The sequence below is a fragment of the Notamacropus eugenii genome, chromosome 3, assembly GCF_028372415.1.
Source record: "Notamacropus eugenii isolate mMacEug1 chromosome 3, mMacEug1.pri_v2, whole genome shotgun sequence".
NCBI classification, from domain to species: domain Eukaryota; kingdom Metazoa; phylum Chordata; class Mammalia; order Diprotodontia; family Macropodidae; genus Notamacropus; species Notamacropus eugenii.
Genome location: NC_092874.1, coordinates 27,255,126 through 27,277,909, shown reverse-complemented (window position 1 = coordinate 27,277,909; position 22,784 = coordinate 27,255,126). Strand labels below are relative to the sequence as shown.

At 39.4% G+C, this 22,784-nt stretch overlaps 1 protein-coding gene across 8 annotated transcripts in view; it reads right to left on the bottom strand.

The window, feature by feature from the left end:
• The window catches only part of SLC4A7 (solute carrier family 4 member 7), a 122,048-nt gene extending 99,483 nt beyond the window's left edge, over positions 1 to 22,565 (bottom strand). For 2 of the 8 annotated variants that reach the window (XR_011976580.1, XM_072651132.1), the window contains exon 1: positions 22,414 to 22,564. Coding sequence is in view for 4 of the 8 variants with exons in the window: in XM_072651132.1 (XP_072507233.1) it covers positions 22,414 to 22,461 (48 nt within the window). In the remaining 4 variants the exon portion in view is untranslated. Of the gene's footprint in view, positions 1 to 17,627; positions 22,085 to 22,413 lie in introns of those variants that run through there. The other 6 variants (XM_072651137.1, XM_072651138.1, XM_072651136.1 and 3 more) reach the window with 5 other exon arrangements.
• Between the last annotated feature and the right edge of the window lie 219 nt (positions 22,566 to 22,784).

Sequence of the window (22,784 nt, the reverse complement as noted above, 5' to 3'; positions counted from 1 at the left end):
CAGGTCCTGTGGAGGAATTTGTTTTGATTATACGTATTTATTACAAGGTTGGAATTTCTTTCCCATTTTGATAGGGAGATGCAGAAAGGGAAATAAATTTGTGTCAATTTAAAAAATAACACTAATGACATCTGAACTTGTAACACTTCTCAAAAACACCAAATTTGATTCATATTCACATTTTGTATTCGTATAATGTTACAAAGTACCGAAGTCAAAAGTAAATTTCCTATTCAGTTACTTTCCAAAAGGAACACAAGAGTTTCATGGCTAAAATTAGAAAAGGCATTACTTCCCACTCACAATATGATAGTTTAAAAGGAAAGTATTTACTAGGACAAAAACAAACATTTACCTACAATAGTGATGACAAGAAATTATGAGGGGACAAGAAAGGAAGTAGCATTTAACTAAACATAGTTACAAAATTCATTCCCAAAAACTGAAATGCTGCAAATATACTTAATCAAGACTTAAGCAAAAAAATCTGATAAATCACTTCATACTAGCGAGATAATACAAACTGATGGGTGCCAGAACTGGTTGGCTGGTCAGAACCAAAGACTAGGTATTAATGGTTTGGTGTAAAGGTAGCAAGAAGTTTGAACTTGGGTTTGAAGAAACTCTTTCATAAGTACAGGATACAATGTGCATGTTTAGACAGCAGTATATCTAAAAAAGATCTGGATATTTGAGAGTACTATAAACTCAATCAGACTTAGGTAGCATGATGTGGAATGTGGCAGTCAAAAGCTAACATGATTTTCAGCTGCAGTAGATTCTGGAAGTAAACATGTGAAACCAGGGGTGGGGGCCAAAATAATAAGAGTAAAACCAGCATTTTGCCAAGTACTCTCAACAAACCCTCTCCACAACAACTTAAAAACTGTGCCAAACTGAATTCCAGGCAGGAAAGCAAAGGAAAAAAATCAGCCAGTCATATTTCCAGCTCGAAAATATAGAAAAAGAGGTCTGCAGACATGTGAGTAGAGGCTGGTCATGGGCAGCCCCAGTCCCAAAGTCTGTTTAAGACAACTGAAAACCTGGTCAAAAATGAAAAAAAGATCCCAGGGGATCCTTGTACTAGCACTGGGAGCCAGATCAGGTGCCATATGACAACTCTTGTCACCCATTACTCACTAGATCAGAATACCAGAGCAGAGAGGAGAGGTTGCATTCACGAGGGAGCAAGAATAACACGTGTATAAGGACCAGAACACAGAACAGGAGGGCAGTGACCAGACCTCTCCTCTTTCCAGATCTGAGCTATGGAAACAGCAGAAGGACTTAAGAGGCAGAATCAAGACATTCCCCCAAGCCACAGAGGTGAACAGAGCCCAACTCTAAGATAAAGTCAAGAAACAGGCTAGAAAAATGAGCAAACACAACCAAACCCAATGCAACCAAAATCCAGAGGGATGTAGTAAATTGGGAAAGAATTTTTACAGCTAAGCTCGGGGATAAAGGCCTCATTTCTAGAATATATAGAGAACTGACTCAAATGTATAATCATACAAGTCATTCCCCAATTGATAAATGGTCAAACGATATGAACAGGCAATTTTTGGAAGAAGAAATTAAAGATATCTATAATCATATGAAAAAATGCTCTAAATCACTATTGATTAGAGAGATGCAAATCAAAACAACTCTGAGGTACCACATCACAACTATAAGATTGGCAAACATGACAGAACAAGAAAATGATAAATGCTGGAGAGGATGTGGGAGAGTTGGAACACTAATTCATTGCTGGTGGAGCTGCGAGCGCATCCAACCATTCTGGAGAGCAATTTGGAACTATGCCCAAAGGGCCACAAAAATGTGCATACCCTTTGACCCAGCAATATCGCTACTAGGACTATATCCCCAAGAGATCATAAAAATGGGAAAGGGTCCCACATGTACAAAAATATTTATAGCAGCACTCTTTGTAGTTGCCAAAAACTGGAAGTCAAGGGGATGCCCATCAATTGGGGAATGGCTGAATAAATTATGGTATATGAATGTAATGGAGTACTATTGTGCCATAAGAAATGATGAACAAGAAGACTTCAGAGAGGCCTGGAAGGACTTATATGACCTGATGCTGAGTGAAAGGAGCAGAACCAGGAGAACTTTGTGCACAGCAACAACCACAGTGTGCGAGAGTTTTTTCTGGTAGACTTGGAATTTTGTAATAACACAAGAACTTCTTAAAAAAAAAATAATAAAATCCCAATGGTGGTTCTCAAGGCAAAATGCCTTCCACACTCAGAGAAAGAAATATGGAAGTCATTCGCAGAATGTAGCAGATCATGTTTGTGTATGTGTATGTTTTTGTGTATCATGCTTTGATTTGTTATATGATTTCTTCCATTTATTTTAGTCCGACTACATAGCATGACTATAGTGAAAATGTACTCAATAGGAAAGTATATGTAGAACCTATACAGAACTGTATGCAGTCGTGGGGAGGGAGTGGGGTAGTGGGGGGTAGGTGTGGGGGGGGATAAAATCTCAATTGTATGGCAGTGATTGTTAAACATTAAAAAATAATTTTCAAAAAAGTGCCTTATAAAAAAAAAAGAAAAGAAAAATGAGCAAACAAAAAAGAATCTGACCACGGTCACAAGGAAACTCAAGATATAAACTCAGAAAACACTGATTTGAAAATATCTACAAGCAAACCTCAAAAATGCAGATTGGACACAAAACCAAGAAAAACTTGAAGAGCTAAAGAAAGATTTTTTTTTAAAGGACAAAGAAATAATTTTAAAAATCTGGGAAGAGGAAAAACTGGAAAAAGAAATGAGGGCAATGTGAGAAAATTATGGAAAGTGTATCAATAGTTTGGTTTTAAAAAAAGCACAAAAAAACTGAAGAAAATAGTTCCTTAAAAATTAGGTAGAAGTGGAAACTAATGACTCCATGAGACATCAAGAAATAATAACACAAAGTCAAAAGACTAAAAAATTAGAAGAAAGTAAAATCTTATAGGAAAAACAACTGACCTGGAAAATGTATCAAGGAAAGATAATTTAAGAATAAATGGACTACTTGAAAGTCACTATCAAAGAAAGATCCTAAACAACATATTTCAAGAAATTATAAAGAAAAACTGCCCCAATATCTTAGAACCAGAGGATGAAGTAGAAATTGAAAGAAGTCAACCAGTCACTTCCAGAAATACCAAAAGGAAAACTCCAAGAATATATCCAAATCCCATATCTCTGAGGTCAAGGAGAAAAAACTACAAGCAGCCAAAAATAATTCAAATACCAGGGAGCCACAGTCAGAAATACACAATATTTAGCAGCTACCACTATAAAGGAGCAAAGGGTTTGTAATATAATATTCTAAAAGGCAAAGGAGGTAGGATCATAACTAAGAATAACCTACTCAGGAAATTTGAGTATAACCCCACAGGAGATCAAAAATGAACACTGAATGATCTGAGCAGAGCTGAATAGAAAACCTGACATTCAAATACAAAACTCAAGAGAAGCATAAGAGGAGAGGCATGAGTGAGAAATCATAAGGGAATTAAAAAGTTTAAACTGTTCATATACAGGAGGATGATTCATACAAACCCCTCAGAATTTTATCATAACTAGAGCTGTTAGAAGGTGTCTACTTAAACAGAAGAGATGGGTATGAGTCTAACATGTTGGGATGATCTCAAAAGAAGAATGGAAAAGTGAAAAAGAAGGAGGCATTGGGAGAAGGGGTATGGAAGAGAAAGAATGAAGAAAATCATCTCATGAAAGTTTATATAATGGAGGCGAAAATGAGGGAGGGAAAGAGCAGAATTTTTGAACCTCACTCTCAAATGAATTGGTTCAAGGAAGAAAGAAAATGTACACCACATAACCAGGTACAGTAATTCATTTTACCCAATAGGGAAGTAGGAAGGGGAAAGGGCTATGAGAAAAGGGGGAAAGGGAGGATAAGAAGGAAGGTAGATTAAGAGTGGTGGTGTTGGTGGTCAGAAGCAAAAGACTCTTGAAAAGGAGAAAGAATTTTTTTAAAAAGGATAAATAGAAAAGAACAGAATTAGAGGGAAATACACAGATGGCAATCATAACCGAATGTAAATGGGATAAACTCACCCATAAAATGGAAGAAGATAGCAGAATGGATTAAAAAGCAGAATGTTGTTTGTAAGGAATATGTATGAAAAAGATACACACAACGTTTAAAAAGAAGAGGGGAGAAGAACAGAGCAGAATCTAAAATGAAAAAGACAGGAGTAACAATTGTGATCTCAAAGCAAAAGCAAAAACTGACCTAACTGAAAAAAAAAAATCAGGGAAAGCTACACTTTGCTGAAAGCTACATTTTACCATAGGTATTGAATTAATATCAATACTGAACATATATGTACCAAATTGCATAGTTCCAAATTCTTGAAGAAAAAGTTAAATGAATTATAGGAGGAAATAGACAATAAAAACTATACTAGTAAGTAGGAGACCTCAATTTACCCCTCTCAGACCTAGGCAAAGCTAAACATAAAATAGATAAGAAAAATATTAAGAAAATACATAGAATTTTAGACAAGATATATATGATGAACCTCAAGAGAATACTGAATGGGAATAAACAGGCAATATGCTTAATCTCCACTATGCATGGCACCCTCACAAAAATTGACCATGTATTAGATTATAAAAATCTTCCAAACTTTACAATATTTCCACAGAAAAACAAAGATTAAATGCATCTTTTTCTGACCATAATGCGATAAAAATTACACTCAATAAAGGAAACTGGATGCTTATGTTAAAAATTAATAAGATAATACATAATCTAATACTAAAGAATAAGCAGGTTAAAAAAATCATAGAAACAATAAATAATGTTATTAGAGATAAAGACAACAATGAGACAACATGCCAAGACTTGTGGGATGCAACCAAATGGGTACTTAGGGAGAAAAAGCATATCTCTACATGCTTACATGAATAAAAGAAAGAATAAATCAGCAAATTAGGCATGCAAGTTTAAAAAAAGAACTAGAGCAAATTAAAAACCCCCAGTTAAGTGTGTGTACACACACACACACATACATACAGACACACACACGCACACACACACATACAGACACACACGCGCGCGCACACACATACAGACACACACACACACACACATGCACACACACACATACAGACACACACACACACACATACAGACACACACACATGCACACACACACATACAGACACACACACACACGCGCGCGCACACACACACACAGAAATCCTGAAAATCAAAGGAAAGGTGAATAAAATTGAAAGTAAAAAAAAATTGAACTAACACAATTAGGAGCTGATTTTATGAAAAAAATTAAAATAAACTGTTGGCTGTTTTTTTAAAAAAACACCAAATTACCAGTATTATAAATGAAAAGGGTGAATACACAGCCAATGAAGATGAAATTAAAATAATTATTAGGAGGTAGTCAGTCCAATTATACGCCAACAAAACTGACAATCTAAATGAAAAATTGAATTAACAAAAATATTAATTGCCCAAATTGAGAGGAAACAAAACACTTAAATGATCCTATCTCATAAAAATATGAGTCATAAATAAGCTCCCTAAGAAAAAATCCCTAGGATCATATGGATTTAGCAAATTCTACCAAACAGCTAAACAATAATTAAATTCAATGATATAGAAAATATTCAGAAAAAAATAGGTAAGGAAGGCCTCCTATCAGATTACTTTTATGACACAAATATGGTTTTGATACTTAAACAAGAGAAAACAAAAGCAGAGAAGGAAAACTCTAGACCAAGTTCACTAATGAATACTGATGTACAATTTTTCAATAAAATATTAGAAAGGAAATTACAACAACATATCACAAAGATGATACACTATTACCAGGCTGGATTTATACTAGTAATGAAAAGCTGGTTCAATATTGGGAAAACTATAAACATAATTGATCACTATCAAATAACAAAAATTACAGTATTCCAATAGATGCAGAAAAAGCTTATGACAAAATATAATTCCTATTCCTACTAAAAAACACTAGAAAGCATAGGAATAAATGGAGTTTTTCTTAAAATCATGAGTAGCAGACATTATGTATAATGAGAATAAACCAAAAGCCTTTCCAATAAAACCAGAGGTGAAGCAAAGATGTCCACTGTTACTATTACCATTCAAAACTATACTAAAAATGCTAGTTGTAACAGTAACATGAGAAAAAGAAATTGAAGGAATAAACACAGGCAATAAGGAAACAAACTATCACTCTTTGTAGATAATATAATGATATATTTAGAGAGTCAACTGGGCAGCCAGGTGGTGCTACAATGGATGGAACACTGGGCCTGGAGTCAGGAAGACCTAAGTTCAAATCCAACCTGAGACATTCATTAGCTGTATGGCCCTGGGCAAATCCGTAGCTCTGCCTGCCTCAGTTTCCTCATCTGTAAAATGAGATGTAGAAGAAAATGACAAACCAGTACAGTATCTTTGCCAAGACAACTCCAAATTGGGGCACCAAGAGTCAGACGCTACTAAAACAACTGACCAACAAAAGAGTTAACCAAAATACTACTGAAACAATTAACAACTTCGGCAAAACTACACATAAATATAGAATATATTTATTTTATATACATATTATATATAAATAATATAAAATAAGCCCACACAAAGCATTAGTATTTCTATATATATTACCAACAAAACCCAGCAGGAAGAGATACACAGAAATTCCATTTAAAATAATTTCAGACAACGTAAAATACTTGGTAATCTATTTGCCAAGATACGTATAGGAACTCTATAAATACAATTACAAAAGACTTCTCACACAAATAAAGACAGAGCTTAATAATTAGAAAAATATTAATTATTCCTGGACAGGCCATGCCAATATAATAAAAATGACAATACAACTTGAATGAATTTGCTTACCAAACTACCATGGTAACAAAATTCATCTGGAGGAATAAAAGATCAAGAACATCAAGGAAATCCGTGAAAAACAAAATGAAAAGGAAGAGAGTCTAACAATACTAGATCGCAAACTATACTACAAAGTGGTAATCATCAAAACAATCTTGTGCTGGATAAACTCAGCAAATGAGCACACCAATCTGAAGCTTGATAAACCCAAAGATCCCAGCTATTGTGGCAAGAACACACTGACAAAAACTGCTAGTAAAACTGGAAAGCAATCTGGCAGAAACTAGGCATAAACCAACACCTCCCACCACATACAAGATAAACTCAAAATGCATACGTGATTTTAGACATAAGGGGTGATATAAGCAAAATCAGAGAAACATGGAAAAAATTATCTGTCAGATCTACTGATGTGGAAGAGTTCATGACAAAACAAGACATAGGGAGGGTCACAGAAGGTAAAATGGATCATTTTGATTACATAAAATTAAGTTTTTTGGCAGATAAAATCAACGCAGGTAAAATTGAAGAAGGAAATTGAGGGTAGGGAGGAAATTTGCAGCAAATTTCTCTGATAAAGGTCTCATTTCTCAAATATATAGGGAACTATGCTAAATTTATTTTTTTTAAAAAGCCATTCCCCAGTTGATAAATGGTGAAAAAGACATGAACAGGCAGTTTTCAGACACAAGACATGCTACTTAAAAAATATGTTTTGTATACCTTCATATGTATGATCAATACTGTTTACCTTACTTTCTCAATAGTCAGAGGAGGGAGTGAAGGAAGAAAGAGAATTTGGAAGTAAAAATAAAAATAAAACTGAATTTTTTTAAAAATTAGCTACCTGAAAAATAAGAGATGATAGTTGCTCTGTGCCTTGGTCAGACCATATCTGGACCACTCTGCTCAGTTCTAGGCACCACAGTTTGAAAAGAACACCGACAAGCTGTAGAACATATAGCAGAGGGCAGCCTAGATGAGGAAGAGTTTTGAGTGGATATCACATACTGTAAAGACCAGATGAATTATGAATTATTATAAACCAGATTAGGTTTAAGCTACAGCAGCAACAACTGAGAGGGAACTCAATCTGACACAGCAATGCAATGTATGTAACAGCCAAAACAAGCTAAAGCAGCTTTGGGATGGATTAATTTAGCTTCCAGAGCTAAGGAGTTAACAATCCCTCTATACTCGACCATCATCAGACCTCAAATGGAGCTCTGTGTTCAGTTCTGGGCACCTTAGTTTCAGGGGGTCACTGATAAACTGGAGACTACCCGGAGAAGGCATGAAGTCTATGTTGTAAGAGGATCAGCTGAAAATACTGGAGATGTTATTAACCTGAAGAAAACTATTAAGAGACATGATAGCCATCTTCAAGTATGTAAAGGGCTATCACAAAGAGGAACTAAATGTGCTGTCTGGCCAAAGAACCATGACCAATAGGGAGAAGTTATAACAAGGGAAATTGAGGTTTAATGTCAGTTAAAATTTCCTAATAACCAATGGCATGGATTGACTATGGAGTGGTGGGTTCCCCTTCACTGGAGGTTCTTAGCTTAAACTAGGGTAACTACTTATTGGGTCTGTTATAGTGAAGATTCCTTTTCTGGTATGAGTTGAAATAAATGATAGCTGAGGTCCACTGCAACTCTAAATTCCATTATTTCTTAAGCAAGCATTAGAGAGGGAATAAAACCACTGGGCCAGTGGCTTGAGCACAGCGCCATCTGGTGGACAAATTACATATCTTACTTTGACCACCCCTCTGCCCCATTTAATAAGGTAGTTATTCGTGAGTTTTCTTTAAACATCCCATATTTCCTTATTTGTAAATATTCCGTAAATCTCCAATAGAATGTTTAATCATAGAGCAGTCGGACTTCTGCATTTTTATCACCAGTATTTAAAACACTGTGCATGGTTAATAGAACACACCCTGCCCTCTCTCTGTAAGCTTGAGGAAGGCGTCAGTGCGGCTTCTGGCACTGTAGCAATGTTGAGCACTACATGGGATACCTATAAGGTGTCACATGAAGCCTATACTTGGGTCACATTTATATCCCCAGAACCTAACATTTTAAACACTGAGATAGAGACTGGAATCCCTTTCTCTCAAATTCAGTTGGATGTTTTTCTGCAATATATAAGCTTTGAGGCTAGTGCCTAATGCATTGAGAGATTAAGTGACCTAACCAAGATGGTCACAAAGCCAGCATATGTCAAGGCTGAAACTTGAACTCAGGTCTTTCTAAGTCCAAGGCCAGTTAGCTACAACATTCTGCCTTTGCACAAAGCAATTACTTAATATAATGGTTGATGCAGAACTGAAATGAGTCCTCAGTCTCATTGATATGATGTGTACTAACACCTAAACTAATGCAGAATTAAAGTTACAAATTTAGTCAAGAAATACAATTAAGTCTCCTATAATAAACTGCCTAATAGCAAAGTTATATAACAAATGTAATCTGAAGAGCAACCATCCACTTACCAATTAATTCGGAAAACCAGCAAAGTCTTCCGCAACTAAACAAGATAAATCCAACATAACAAATAGTTCCAGATTCCAAGAGTAGAATCCTATATCCTTAGAGAAGGTGCAACATGAAAAGTGAACAGTGCAACATGAAGAGGTAGGGAGGACATCTAGCTGAGATAGCCGCTAGAACATACAAGCATCAAGCTCCCACACATTTACTCAAGTGAAAACCTAAAAACAGCACCAAACTATCCAATGAGAAACTACAGTTAACTACAGTTACTTCCTCCACCCCAGAACTGTAAAACAAAACAGACTTTACTGCTTATGGGCATGGGGGAGAGGAGCTGGCTAAAAGAGCCAATACAAGCAAACAAAACAGAAGTCTCCCAATACGCAGAAAAAGACCCTTGTGACCTGTAAGAGTCTGTTTCCAGAGGCAGTAAGCCCAGAGTGCTACCTCAAGAAAGAACCAGGATGGTGGGAAACCCATTGAATGGACCTCCAAAATCACTGGCAGGACAGGGCTCAGATTTGGAAAGCTCAGGCCCAGGGATTGACATTTCCTTGTACTTTGTCCTGAGATACCAGTGAGGACTCCGAGATCTAGTGCTCATGGGCATGAGTCTAAACCTGGGCTAGAGCCTGACTTGGCACAGAGCCCCAGTTCAGAACTAAGGTTGAAGTTAGGAGAAAAACCAAGATAAAGAATTACTACAGTTACTCAGAAATCCAAACCGGAAGAAAATAACTCCATAACAACTATAGGGTCAAAGGAAAAAAAATTTTTCCAGTCCATTCCATTGAAATGAATGAATCAAAGAGAAATCTTAATCATGAAAAAAAGTTCTGAATGAAAGAAAGGGAAATATAATAGCTTAACACAGAAAATGACAAACCAATCGTTACCAAGTAAGACTCCCTGAAAATTCTAATAGATCAAACAGAAATCAATGAATTCATGAAACAAATTTCAAAAGAAATTTGAAAGACTTTTCAAAAATCAAACAAAATTAGAAAAGAAGCAAAAAACTGGGGGGAAAATCTTTGCAGCAAATTTCTCAATAATGGTCTCATTTCTAAGACATATAGGAAACTGAGCCCATCAATTGGGAAATGTGTGAACAACTTATGGCAATGTAAACATGATGGAATAACTGCTATTATGGTGTAAGAAATAATGAAGGGAATGGCTTCAGAAAAGCCTAGGAAGACTTATATGAACAGATGTATAAGATTTATAAAAGATTGATACTTCACACAGTGAAGTGAGCATAGCTAAAAGAATAATTTGCACTATAAAATCCTGCCTTCTACAGGAAGCTGTTCCCTGGTGTATGCTGCATATCTTGTTCACATGCAATTATTTAAAATCTTATGCTGACAATTAATACAGTTTAATCATATACTCTACTCTCAAATCTTTTCCCCCTTTGTCCCAATTCTGCTCACGTTTTACCAAATCTTAAACCTTGGCTACCCTTAGTTCCTAGATAGTAATGCTGCTATTGGAAGCTAAGTCACACAGTAATGTTAGCTGACTCCGCTGTAAATTAATGTTAACCTAATCGCAACAGACCTTTACCCCTTCAGAGCAATCCTAACTATTCGTTATTTGACTCTGTTGCACCCCCTACAGTCACCGTTCCAAAGCTCTTTACCTAAGGACATCTCAGCACCCTCTCCCTATGCACAAAGTACCTCACTTCTTGAGAGAAAAAATAGAGGTCATCTTCCAAATTCCCTCTTCTTCCCTATTCAATACCTCAAAATCCATACATCATCCCCTTCTCCCCTCCAAGTCCAAGCCCTCTACTTAAACCCTTGGTCTCCTTTCCTGTTCCTTTCTCTCCAAGCTTACCCTTTTTTCTCCCCTTCTCTTATTATTTTCAGTCTATCTGGTGGACCTCTCCTGCTGCCAAGCTACATGCTCAAGTCATACTAATCCACATTTTTTATTCAACACATATAAAAAACTTTCACTTGACCCTATCTTCTCCAACTTTCTTCTTTTCACTTCCAAACTCCTGGGATATATTCTTTATACCCTGTGCCTTCCCCTTCCTCATATACAGTTCAGTGCAGTGCCTTCTAATCTGGTTACCAACAATCCACCTCATCCTCCTTGATCACGTTGAAGCATGGGGATACCCTCAACAGAAATAAGGCAATTTGGAAAAGTGGATTCAAAAGCAGAGCAATGAGGTTGAGTTTGAGATGCCTATACGGCATCCAGGTAGAGATGCCCACCTAAGCAGTTGAAGCTTAGGAAGAAAGCCACAGCACAAACAAGAGATGTTTTACTTCCATCTCTGAACCCTTGCATTGGCTGATTCCCACACCTAGAATGTCTCTCCCCCTCATGACTACCTCTTAGAATCCCTGGCTTCCTTTCAAACTTAGCTCAAATACCAGTTTCTATGGGCCTTTCCCAATGTCTCCAACGGTTAGAACCTTCCTCTCTAAGATTTATCTCCCATCGACTCTGTACCTGTTTATATGCATATGGTCTCCCCTATTAGAAATAGAAAGGAAGCCTGAGAACAAGGGCTGTTTGAGGCTCTTTGGATATATGGTAAGTGCTTATAAATGCTTGCTAATCAACCACTCTCTCCTTTGTCTCTTTAGGACTTTGCTTTCTCCCAGTTCTCCTCTAGACTGAACATTTCCCCTCTCAAATTCCTTGGCTAGATCATCAGTCAACCCCCTAACAAGGAGAGTCAAATAACCAAAAAGAATTTAATAAGTCTTTACTATGTGTCAGGCAGTGTTAAGTGCTGGGGATAAAAAGGCTAAAAAAAAAGGCTTTGCCCTTAAGGAGGTCACCCCTGCCCCCCAACCCTGACCTTCTCTATTTTTTCCTGTGACCTCATTTATCTCTATACTGTTTACTCTCAGAGGCATAAACCCAGAAGGCCTGGCTTTCCTCCTAAGCTTCAGACCCACATCCCCAACTGCCTGGGGGACATCTCCAACCCTCTGCCTTCCTCATGGATTCAGCCCTCCTCTAAAGCCCCTGCCTCCTGCTGCCAGCATCCCCATCATGTCAAGTACCTGGAACCTGGAAGTTGACCTCCTCCAGCCTGTGCCCTCACCCTCCAAATTGAATCAGCTTCAACGTTTTTTGATTCTATTGCCACAGCATCTCTCCCAGTCACCACCTTAGTTCAAGGCCTTTTTTACCAATTCTTACCACGGCTTCCTCATCAGACTCCTGGTTCCCAGACTCTGTCCTCTCTAACTGATCTTCCAAAGGGTCAACTCTAACCAAGTCCTCATCCTGCTCCAGAAACTTTAAGAGCTCCCTATTTCTGGGATAAAATACAAACTCCTCTGTCTAGCAGCAAAATGGTGCAGCTCCAGCCAACCTTCCTAGACTCTTTCACAAATACTCACCTTCACATACTCTGTGTAGCAAGACCAGCCCACCAATACAACATAAGAGCCAGATTTGATTCCTGACAAAAGAGAGACCAATTAGTCCAGAGAATCAGAGATCATAACTGAGCCCTGTCCTGACATTCAATCAAGAGCACAATGAGGGAAATGGAAAAAGAATGTTATTAGTGGTCATACTACTATGGGCAAAAAGTCAAGGGGGAAAAAAAAAGAGTTAACAGGCAAACAAATCGACATGCACTGTTGCACTGGCCAGTAACGCTGCCTGCTTAATACCCACTTCCTCATGGAAGGAGAAGAGGAGACAAGGAAGTACAGGCGGCCCTCTCAATCTCTGAATCAGAGTACTGGAATCAGGATCCAGGGATGAATCCTCATCCAACAGCAGGCCCTATCAACAAGTAGCCAGCCCTCCTCCCTGGAAGAAAAGCCCTCCACTTCTGGAGGTAGTCTCTGCTGTTCTTGGATATAATAGTTATAATAGTTTTTTCCCTGATATCAAGCTTGAACACCTCCAGTTACTGATTCTGTCCTGGGTCAGCCCTCTGGGTCCAAAAAGAACAAGCCTAAGTCATCCCTCAACTACATTACAATCCTTGAAACACAACTACCATGTGTTCCCCCCTCCCCTCAACCTTCTCTTCTCTAAGTTAAACATATCTTGTTCTCTTCGATCAATCTTCATATTTCTTGAATTATGAAGATACAAATATTAAAACAACAAAAACAAAAACGTATGAGCAGGAAACCACACCAAAAGTCTAATAACTAAGTACTTTTTATTTCTAAAAAAAAAAAAAAAAGGAAATAGCACCATCTATTGGACACAAATATCTCATTTATACTATAATGATTACATACATAAAACGTAAGACATTCTCTAATTCTTGTCATTTTTACTTATTCTGTCATGATATTTAAAAAGCTGTCTATGACAACACTGACTTTCAGGAGGTGAAAATTGCACAAATGTTAAAATTCAATAACTGAATACACTGTTACATTAATCCTCATATATCTGAAATGAAAAAAAAAAGACATCAAAAACAATCCAATCAGTATGGCCATTTTCAGTGTATAGTTTTCAGTTGGGTAAAATTTCTTGTTACTGATAGAAGAAATTAAGTAATTTGATTTCATGTTTACTATCTTTCTCAGTCATTAAGAAAACACAGGGAGGTAAAATTCATTCTTCCTATAACCGATACAGAGATAGAGATACAGATAGAGAAATATGATATATCCATGCTTTGGTAGAGGAGGTAGCTCAGAAGTAAGAGGTTATACTATTTATTAAGTTCACAAAATAACAGACTAATCAATTCATCAATAGCCTACTAGAATTAAAAGGTTATTTAAAACATTACCTTGGTGTAACAACTTAAAGCTTCCTACATTCAAAAGCTGATGGAAGATAAGTTTTTTTCAGTTAACGTACCCAGGCACAAATTAAGTTCCCCCAGTATCTCAGAAGTAAACCAGTCCTTAGAAATGAGAAAAAAGGCATTCTTTAGTATACTAACCTTAAATTGATAAAGTTACCTACCTGCCTCCCTCCCAAAACAGTCATGGGGTTTCACAGCAGAAATACTCCTCCAGTAAAGAAACCACACCCAGTGAGGAAGGGGCCCAGCAGTCCTTGGGACATCAGACAATTGAGGTGTGACACTGCTGGCAGTCCAGAAGAAAGCCAGCCCTGAAATAGGGGAAGCTGAGGCATACAGAACAACAGGTCCATAAAACCCAAGTCAGCAACCTGCCCAGCCAATCCATTTTGCTGAGGGGAGCACCATGAAGCTGGAAGGGAGGAGAAAGGATAGAGTATACAGCCACAGGTGAGTATGCCTCATGTTTACTGTGGGAAATTTTTTGTAGCTATGGTTCTAACAATGCCATCTTAGTAAATGCCTCAGTTTTAAGCTACTTGTGTCTACAGGCTAATTATTAAAGGCCAATTCATTGGACAGGTCTGTGAGTGATGGTTTTACAAGAGTGGAGGGACACAGTACACTGAAGGGAGTCCCCACTGGGAGCACCCCAGAATAGGCCCTGCGCACAAAGCCTCCTTCCAGACAAGGTCAATGTCCAGACTAGATCTACAAGAAGCAAGGCAAATGAGATAATCTGGGCATCTTTTTAATTCTGTATGTTAGCTATTGTTATCTTTTCCCACTGTTCACATGTTAAATGTGGTGGTCCACCAACCCCAATACCCAAATCAATAAAATACCCCTTGCATTTCACTAGTCTCTGCCCCACCCACCAACAGAGTGAGCCAGAATTACGCAGGCCAGGATCTATTACCACCCCCACACGCCTCAACAATGCTGGAAAGAAAGCAGCCCCCAGAACTGAATGAAGCAAAACTCTTAGTCAAAGGTGAGCATGGCTTACTACCTTTGGGCCACAGAATTAGCAATGACACAACCCAGGATCTGGTGTGCAGGGAAATCTTGGAAGGAAAAAAATGCACTACCCACCGAGGTGACCATAGTGGCCACTGCTTATGGTTAATAATGAGGCCTGCAAGTGCTCTTCTACTAAAGAGAATCCACAAGAAGTTGAAGCAGAGGGCCCAACTACATTCCAGCTTTTAGGGATGCACATCTATGTACCCAAAAAATCACAATCCTAGAATTATGTTTTTTAGCTAAACAGCCTTTTTCTCACTTCCTACTGAAGCCTTTTTTTCCTTCCTCTGTTTCTCAGATCCCAGAGCCTCTCCTAAGCTTGACTGGGCTCCTGGGTTTCACCTAGCTTCCTCTGGGCACCATCATGGCCTCTGGTTACACAATCAGCACCCTAGGGAACCCACCCTGGTTTCCAATTCAGGTGCCCCTACTTTTCCGTCCTTGCAGCTCAAAGATTGTTGGCCATCAGCTTCTGCATGGTTTGTACTGGGCCTCTGTTTCCCAACTCTACCCTACCCAGCAGCCTGGATCTGAGAATCCTGGATAAAACCTCCCTCTTCAAAACAGGGTTTGGGGCGTTAAAGCAGATCACAGTAATGTGAATTTAAAGACTTCCAAAGAATGGTCAGCATTAAGGAATTCACACAGTCGCTGACCCAGCCTATTGCACCCACTACCAATGATAAGGATCAAATCAAATGAAGCAACAGACACATGAAACCACTAAGCACTATTATTCTAATACCTAGTTTTACTTTTATTGTAAATTCTTGAAAAGAAGAAAGCAAAGACTAAATAGATGTACAAGGACAATAAAACAGGTTATGCTGCAAAAATACAATAATGTTTAAAATACCTACTTATATAACTGAACCTGATTCTCTTTTACATAAAAAAATCTAGGCAAAATTTTTTCACATATTCAGTATTCAGAATCTCTGATAAACTTTTTTTAAAGCCAAATGAGAGTTCAGCTGTCAAAAATCAATAAAAATAAGCACCTACTACAAATACCTGAAATATTCATTCATAAATATCATCCTTAATCTCCCCCCAATACTCCTTTACTCTACACCCCACCTCACCAGTCTAAACACCTGGATAGAAAATGACTCAAAACAAGAGGTAGGTCAGCACATTAGTAATCTGCAAACTCATAATTTCCAAAGGTCGAATGCACTCAAAGCTCCAAGTTAAGCACATTATGTGATTCAGATGTTCACTCTACTGATACATGTGTATCAGCAACTTTTGTCTTGATGTGGTGCCTTTATGACATAACAGACTCGTAGGAGATTCACACATATCTTTGAGTAGCTATCTGTGAGAATCACCCCTGATACACCAACTAAAAATTGAGTCTGCCTGTCACTGACTAGAAGATGGAGTATTTTCTTCATAAGTTTTCTAAACAATTTTTAAATTATTAAAATTAAGCAAATCGCACCAGTGAATCTGCACATTATACAGACTCCATACTGTTAACAGCTTATGTGCCAGATCAATAAATCATTCTTGCACGATCCTTAACATCAAACAACACGGATCATTCATTAGGAACATCAGGAATACCAACCAGTTCCATACATTCAGCTTTCTTCCCTACTACTTTCTATATATGATAAAGTTTAAAGAAGAAAAAGGAAAATCCCTACAAACCGAGCAAAGAGAACTAACCACGACTTTGAACCTCCAAGCAACTACAGAGATGAAGTAACCAGTTTTTAACAAAAAATACCTTCTAATTACACAGTGTCATCTTCCAAAGCACAACGCATCATCATTTCAAATGTTCAGATGGGACCAGGAAAACAGCTCCAAAGCATCAACAGCGAGCTGGTAAGAAGGAAAGAACTGCCAACAGGCCAACTAAAATTCAATAAATAATAGAATATTCCAATAATTTCAAGCAAAACGTCAGAAATGCAATTACGGGGACTTTACTGACTTTCATACACAATGTAAGAGGCATCAAATACATAAACAAAGCTAGAATAAAAGAGACAGAGAGAAGGCCTCGGTGCTGCGCTGGCATTCACCGTTATTTTTTTAAAAAAGGAGAAGAAAGATTCCAATATAAGGGGTAGATTTTGCTGGGGAGATTTAGAGAGAGATATGGTCAAGAATCACATGGAATGAGAAGGCGTGTTAACTAGGATACAAAAAGTCCCCATACCAGATACCAAAGTTCAGAGTATCCCTATTCAACAAACATCTATTAAGTACCTACTATCCACAAGGCCAAGGGCCAAGCACTGGATCTCCCACCCCCAAAAGACCCTCCCCTCAAGGAACTTACTAAAATTAGACTAATTTTATCCTATTTCTAACTTACAGAATGAATGTTATAGAGCATTAATTCATCTTATAAGATAAACAATGAATTCAAAGAATTTTCAAAATAGAACACAACCCACCTCCAATAAAATCAACTAGGGAGTAGTTATTTCCAGCATACCTCTATGCGAACAAAAGGAGAGAAGAGCAAGGTTCTTGGAGCTGAAAGTGTAGATCAGGAGACCATCAAACATGGGAGAAATTCTTATGGTCTGAAGTTGAAAAGGGCTGCATTAGAAGGAGAGAAGAACTCAAAACCAAGAAAGTACCACAAAGTGCTTAAAAAAAAAAAAAACTTGTGTAAATGTTAAATGAGTAACATCAGGATCCAGACAACTGACAACTCCCAATAATCAACATATTATTTCTATAATATACCATATAGACTATGGATCTAAAATGAAATCCCTTTGAGAGGAGAAAGACATATATACACAGGTATATACTGAAAAATAACACCAATGATCATATATGTAAATTACATGGAAGGTCAGATTTAGAGAAAGAATATAGCCTACATTGCAAACTAATAAGCAAAGAAATCTTAAAACTCTTCACCAAATTTTTTCAACTAAAAACCAAATCAACAAGCATTTATTAAGTGCCTACTATATTTGGAGGCAATGGAGACACAAAAACAAAGGAGAAGGGGGGACTTGGTTTTTCATGAAGCATTTTTCTACTGTTAGCATGAAAAAATCAATTTCCTTTATAAATAAACGCTTTCTGCTACCAACTTTCTGGAGGAATATACCATTTCCACAAAGGAAAAATTCTTGAAAGTCATCTAGTCATTTTTCCTCAACTGAAAAAATTTTAGAACAAATCATGATGTAATAAAAAGTGTGTCATTATATCTTTCTTACTAGACCCAACGGCATAATGCATAAAGATAATTAATTCAAAGCAAATAATCAGAGAAAGCATATTATTAATTTTCCTTTCCTTTATATTCTCACAGAAGGCATTCCATCACACATCTGTAAAGACAAAGAGAGTGTGGGCCTCTCACACATAAGCATGAATTTTCAAAAATATTTTCATTTTTCAAAGTCTCCATGCAGAAATTATGTCCAATGCAGAGATTCAATCCAATCTAAAAGTCTAGATCAACCCACTTAGAAGAGCAACAATGTTCTTTTCTTTTAAACTTTGTATTTCGTAGGCACTGAATAAATGTTTGAATTGAGATATAACAGGAGAATTAATGAACAATGGCATTCCTAGAGTTAAAAAAAAAAAAAGAAAATGACAACACTGAGCCAGAAACCTAAAGAAATTCAGAAACAAACCAGTCTATAAGACTCATGAGAAAGACCAATAAATCTCAAAAATTAAAGGAAGTAGTTTACATCACTCTTTTAAAAATTAAAGTAAATAGTTTATTGTTAGAAAATACTTGATGAACTGATTAATTCCAGTAATCTCTGCTGTCACTTTCCAGATTTGGGTTTCACTCTTTGACACTTCTGAAAAAAGACTTCTAAAAGGAATGATTGCAGAATCAAGAACACCAAGTTAGTTGTGTGTCTAGATTAACTGGTGATTTAGACAAACATCTTCACTCTAGAATATAGGGAGTAATTATAATCAGCCTACTAAAACTCAAACTCTAACCTAAAGAACAGAATGCACAGTTACCTTTGTTGGAGGAAATGGGAATCTGTTTTGAATGAAATGTCCAAGTTAGAGATTATCTACACTAGTTCTAGAATAATTGTAAAATTGTACAATTCAAGACTCAGCTTACAACTTAATAATAAAAGTACCAAAAACATTGACTTTCTGGGAAATGAACTATGACTGGACAAAAAGATGATTTGATCTAATCTTGGCTCTTCCTCTGGGTTAACATCCCCTTTTTCTTTACTGGTTAACAACATGACCATCTGCCATAAAGAATAAAAGCTCATTAACAGTAAGTAGAATTCCAAACACAGCCTCATACTATGGCCCCAACAGGTCCTTTTAAAAAAAAGTGTTTGATATAGTCAATATATTCCTAAAATATCTCCCCAAATTTTGAGTCTCAAGTAATCCTTCAATGAAATAAAATCACTGAAAGCACAACAGGTCAATATTTCATTGTTATGTAGGAAAATACTCCTACTTTATCCCAAGATTTAAAAAAGACTCATTCAAAAAGTGAACTATTTGTCCTTGTACAGACATAAAATTCTATCTTTGATCCTTATGAAATTTAAAGTACCAAAAGGAAAATTAGCAGCTACAAAAGATACAGTTAAATGAATACGTAAAAGAGATACATTAAATCAGAAGTCACTTTCTGCTAAAGGAAACAACAAGAACTTTTGAAACACCTGGTTTTCTTTTTATTTTGCCAGTTGTATATCCTATTTAATTTAAATATCATATTTATGGCAAAACATAAGACAGGGGACAGGAAAGAGGAAGCACACCACCTCATTACAGGATGTTGACAAACATCTGTGGCTAAGCACCCTGACTAGTACCAGAATACTTTTTCTTTGAACAGCCCTAAGATGTAGACAACACTCTACACCAATTACTTCCCTTTTACAGATGAGGATATTAATGGCAAGAGGGGCTAAATAACATTCTCATCAGCTAGTAAATCTGGAGACTGGAACCTGAACCATCTTTCCACCTTGCAAAAGAATTCTCCAAAGCCACAGAATTTTAACAAACTACAAGAAACAAAATACCTCAATTTTCATAACCTACCCTTTCTTAAAAGAAAATCCTCTTGTACTATAAACATTTCTACCACACCAATCAGTTCTTCAATCCAGATCAATATTTTTCCACCTCCATCTGGAAAGAAGAAAGATTCTCTTTCCTTTCATTGTATATAACCTCCTAAGATAAGCATAATTAGCAGAGGTAACTACAACCCTGCTATATTTCTCTTGCCATACTACCTATATAATCATTTGTAAAATATCAAATAGAAAGCTTTTCTTTAAAGACCCAGGAAGCCAATGCATTTGTGGCAATGTACCATCCAATAAAAAGAAAAAAAAAATCTAAGGTGGTTTCTCCCTACTCTGAATTCCTACAGTAATTATTTTCTAAATAATGAATCTAGCAATTAATCATATACTGCCTTGACATCTTTTCTACAGATGTACTTTGCTATTTAATTTTGTACATATGTATGTTTTATCTCTAGAGAAGATGTCAATTCCTTGGGGACAGGAACTGTCTTTTATGTCTTCTGTATCCCCAGTAGTTCTATGGGTATAGCAGATGTCCAAAAAAGTGTTAGCTTGATCAGTGGGAAAAAAAAATTCATAAAATAAAAATTCATAGAAATAAAAATTCATAATTTTTCTCTTACTATCATCTGTGAACATGTACATAGCAGCATCCATCAGGCAAATCTAACTAAAACTTCAGTTTTTTGTTGTTGTTGTACTGGCAATTGTTTCTTGCATTGAACATTTACCTGAAATAAATCAGTTTGAGGCTCCCCTTTTTTGTTGTTGGAAAGAGAATTTTTGTGACACAGGTTTTAACCAGTACCAGAGAAGATTGGGAGTTTGTGATGTGACTGCTGCTTTTTGGGAACCTAAGCAAAACAAGCTCTATTCCTAAGATAAATGGCTCCTCCACGCCAATCACCAGCCAGAGTCAAGGCATTCTGGAAGAGATCAAATTATGGCATGAAACCGGGAGCTCGTATTACTGACCAATAGATCCCAATATCGTACGCGGACTGATGTTTTCCATATTAGATGACCACTGCCGGCATGCGGGGAACACCAAAGCACGCTCCTATCTCTGTATCGCTCCCCTGACCACGCCAGCCTTGCTCTGCTCGGTCAGACACAAACACCAGTGGGCACTGAGGACAGCTTCTCGGACACAGCCATCGGAGGTCCGGGGCAGGACTTCCAGGGGGCCAAGGCGCCCTAAGGGGCACACGCTGTCCTCCTCTCGTTACTTGTGGCTTGTTCCGGTCACTCCCCGCCCAAGGAGATGCTAACAGACCTCTTCCACCCTCCTCGGCCCCCTGTCCCCCTCTGAGGCGCCTCAGGGATGCACCCCAAGTTTCCTACTTTAGCCCAGACAACCTTTCCTCCGCCTGCTTTAGTCCGACCGACCGACACTGCCTGCCTTTGCTCCTGCCCAGCCCAGTCCACTACACACAGCCAGGGTTCACCCAGAACCGCCTGAGCCCCGAGAACGTCCTGGTCCGCCGCGCCAGCTGGCTTCACCGCTCCGTGACTCCGTTTCCCCCCGGTGTTTTCGGGGTGTTCGGTCCGGAGCGGTGAATGACAGCCCGGGCAGACACGACTGGGTTCCGGAGAAGAGCGGGGACACCCGGGGGGCGGGGGAGGAGGAAGCCCGGCCAAATGGAGCCCTCCGCAGGGGCCGGAGCCCGTGAACCGGGCCGGCGAGGGCGAGAGGAGACCCAACTTGGGGGCCCCAGAGCCGCGGTCGGGGGGCGGAAGTGGCCCCTGCGGACAGCTGGGAGCCTCGAGGAGCCCACCTGAGGGCGGGCCCCGGGGAGGGGGGGGGCTTGGGCACACGCGCCCCCCTCCCGCTCCTGCCCACGTGTTCTGCCCACAAAGGCCCGCGCCCCCCGGCCAGGGGCACGTGCGGGCGCTGCCGCGGCACACGGGCGCCCCCCGGGGCGCGGGGCAGGTGGCGCCGGCCTCCCACCACCGTGCCGGTCCGCTGGGCCGGCGGCCGGGGAGGGAGCCGGGATGGGGATGCGGGCCCGCCCCGCCCCGCCACGCCGGCCGGCCCGGCCGACCCACACAAAGGGCCGGGGCGGGCGGCGGCGGCCGAGCCTTTGTGCGGCGGGCTGCGGGCGGCGGCGGCCCGGGCCCGGGGCGAGGGGCAGGGGAGGGGGCTGTCGGGGCGGGGGGTCGTTACCCGGGTCAGCAGCGGCCGCATCTGCTCCCCGGCCCCGTCCGCCTCCATGGCCGGCCCGCCGGCCCGCGCGCCGCCTCGCCTCGCTCTCGCCGCCGCCGCTGCCGCTGACGAGACCGCGGGGGACGCGGACGAACGTTCGTCCGAGCGCGGGCGCGGGGGCGCGGGGGCGCGGGGGGCGGGGGCGCGCGCGAGGGCGGCGGCGGGCGGCGGGCTCCCTGCGGCGGCGGAGGCGGCGGCGGCGGCGGAGGTCTCGAGGAGAGCTCGGGGAGGGGGAGGAGGGAGGCCACGGACTGGGGCTAACGTGTGCGGAGCTCGAGGGATGAAGGCTAGGGCCGCCTCCCGGGGGCGGGGCGGGGGCGGGGCCTGCCGGC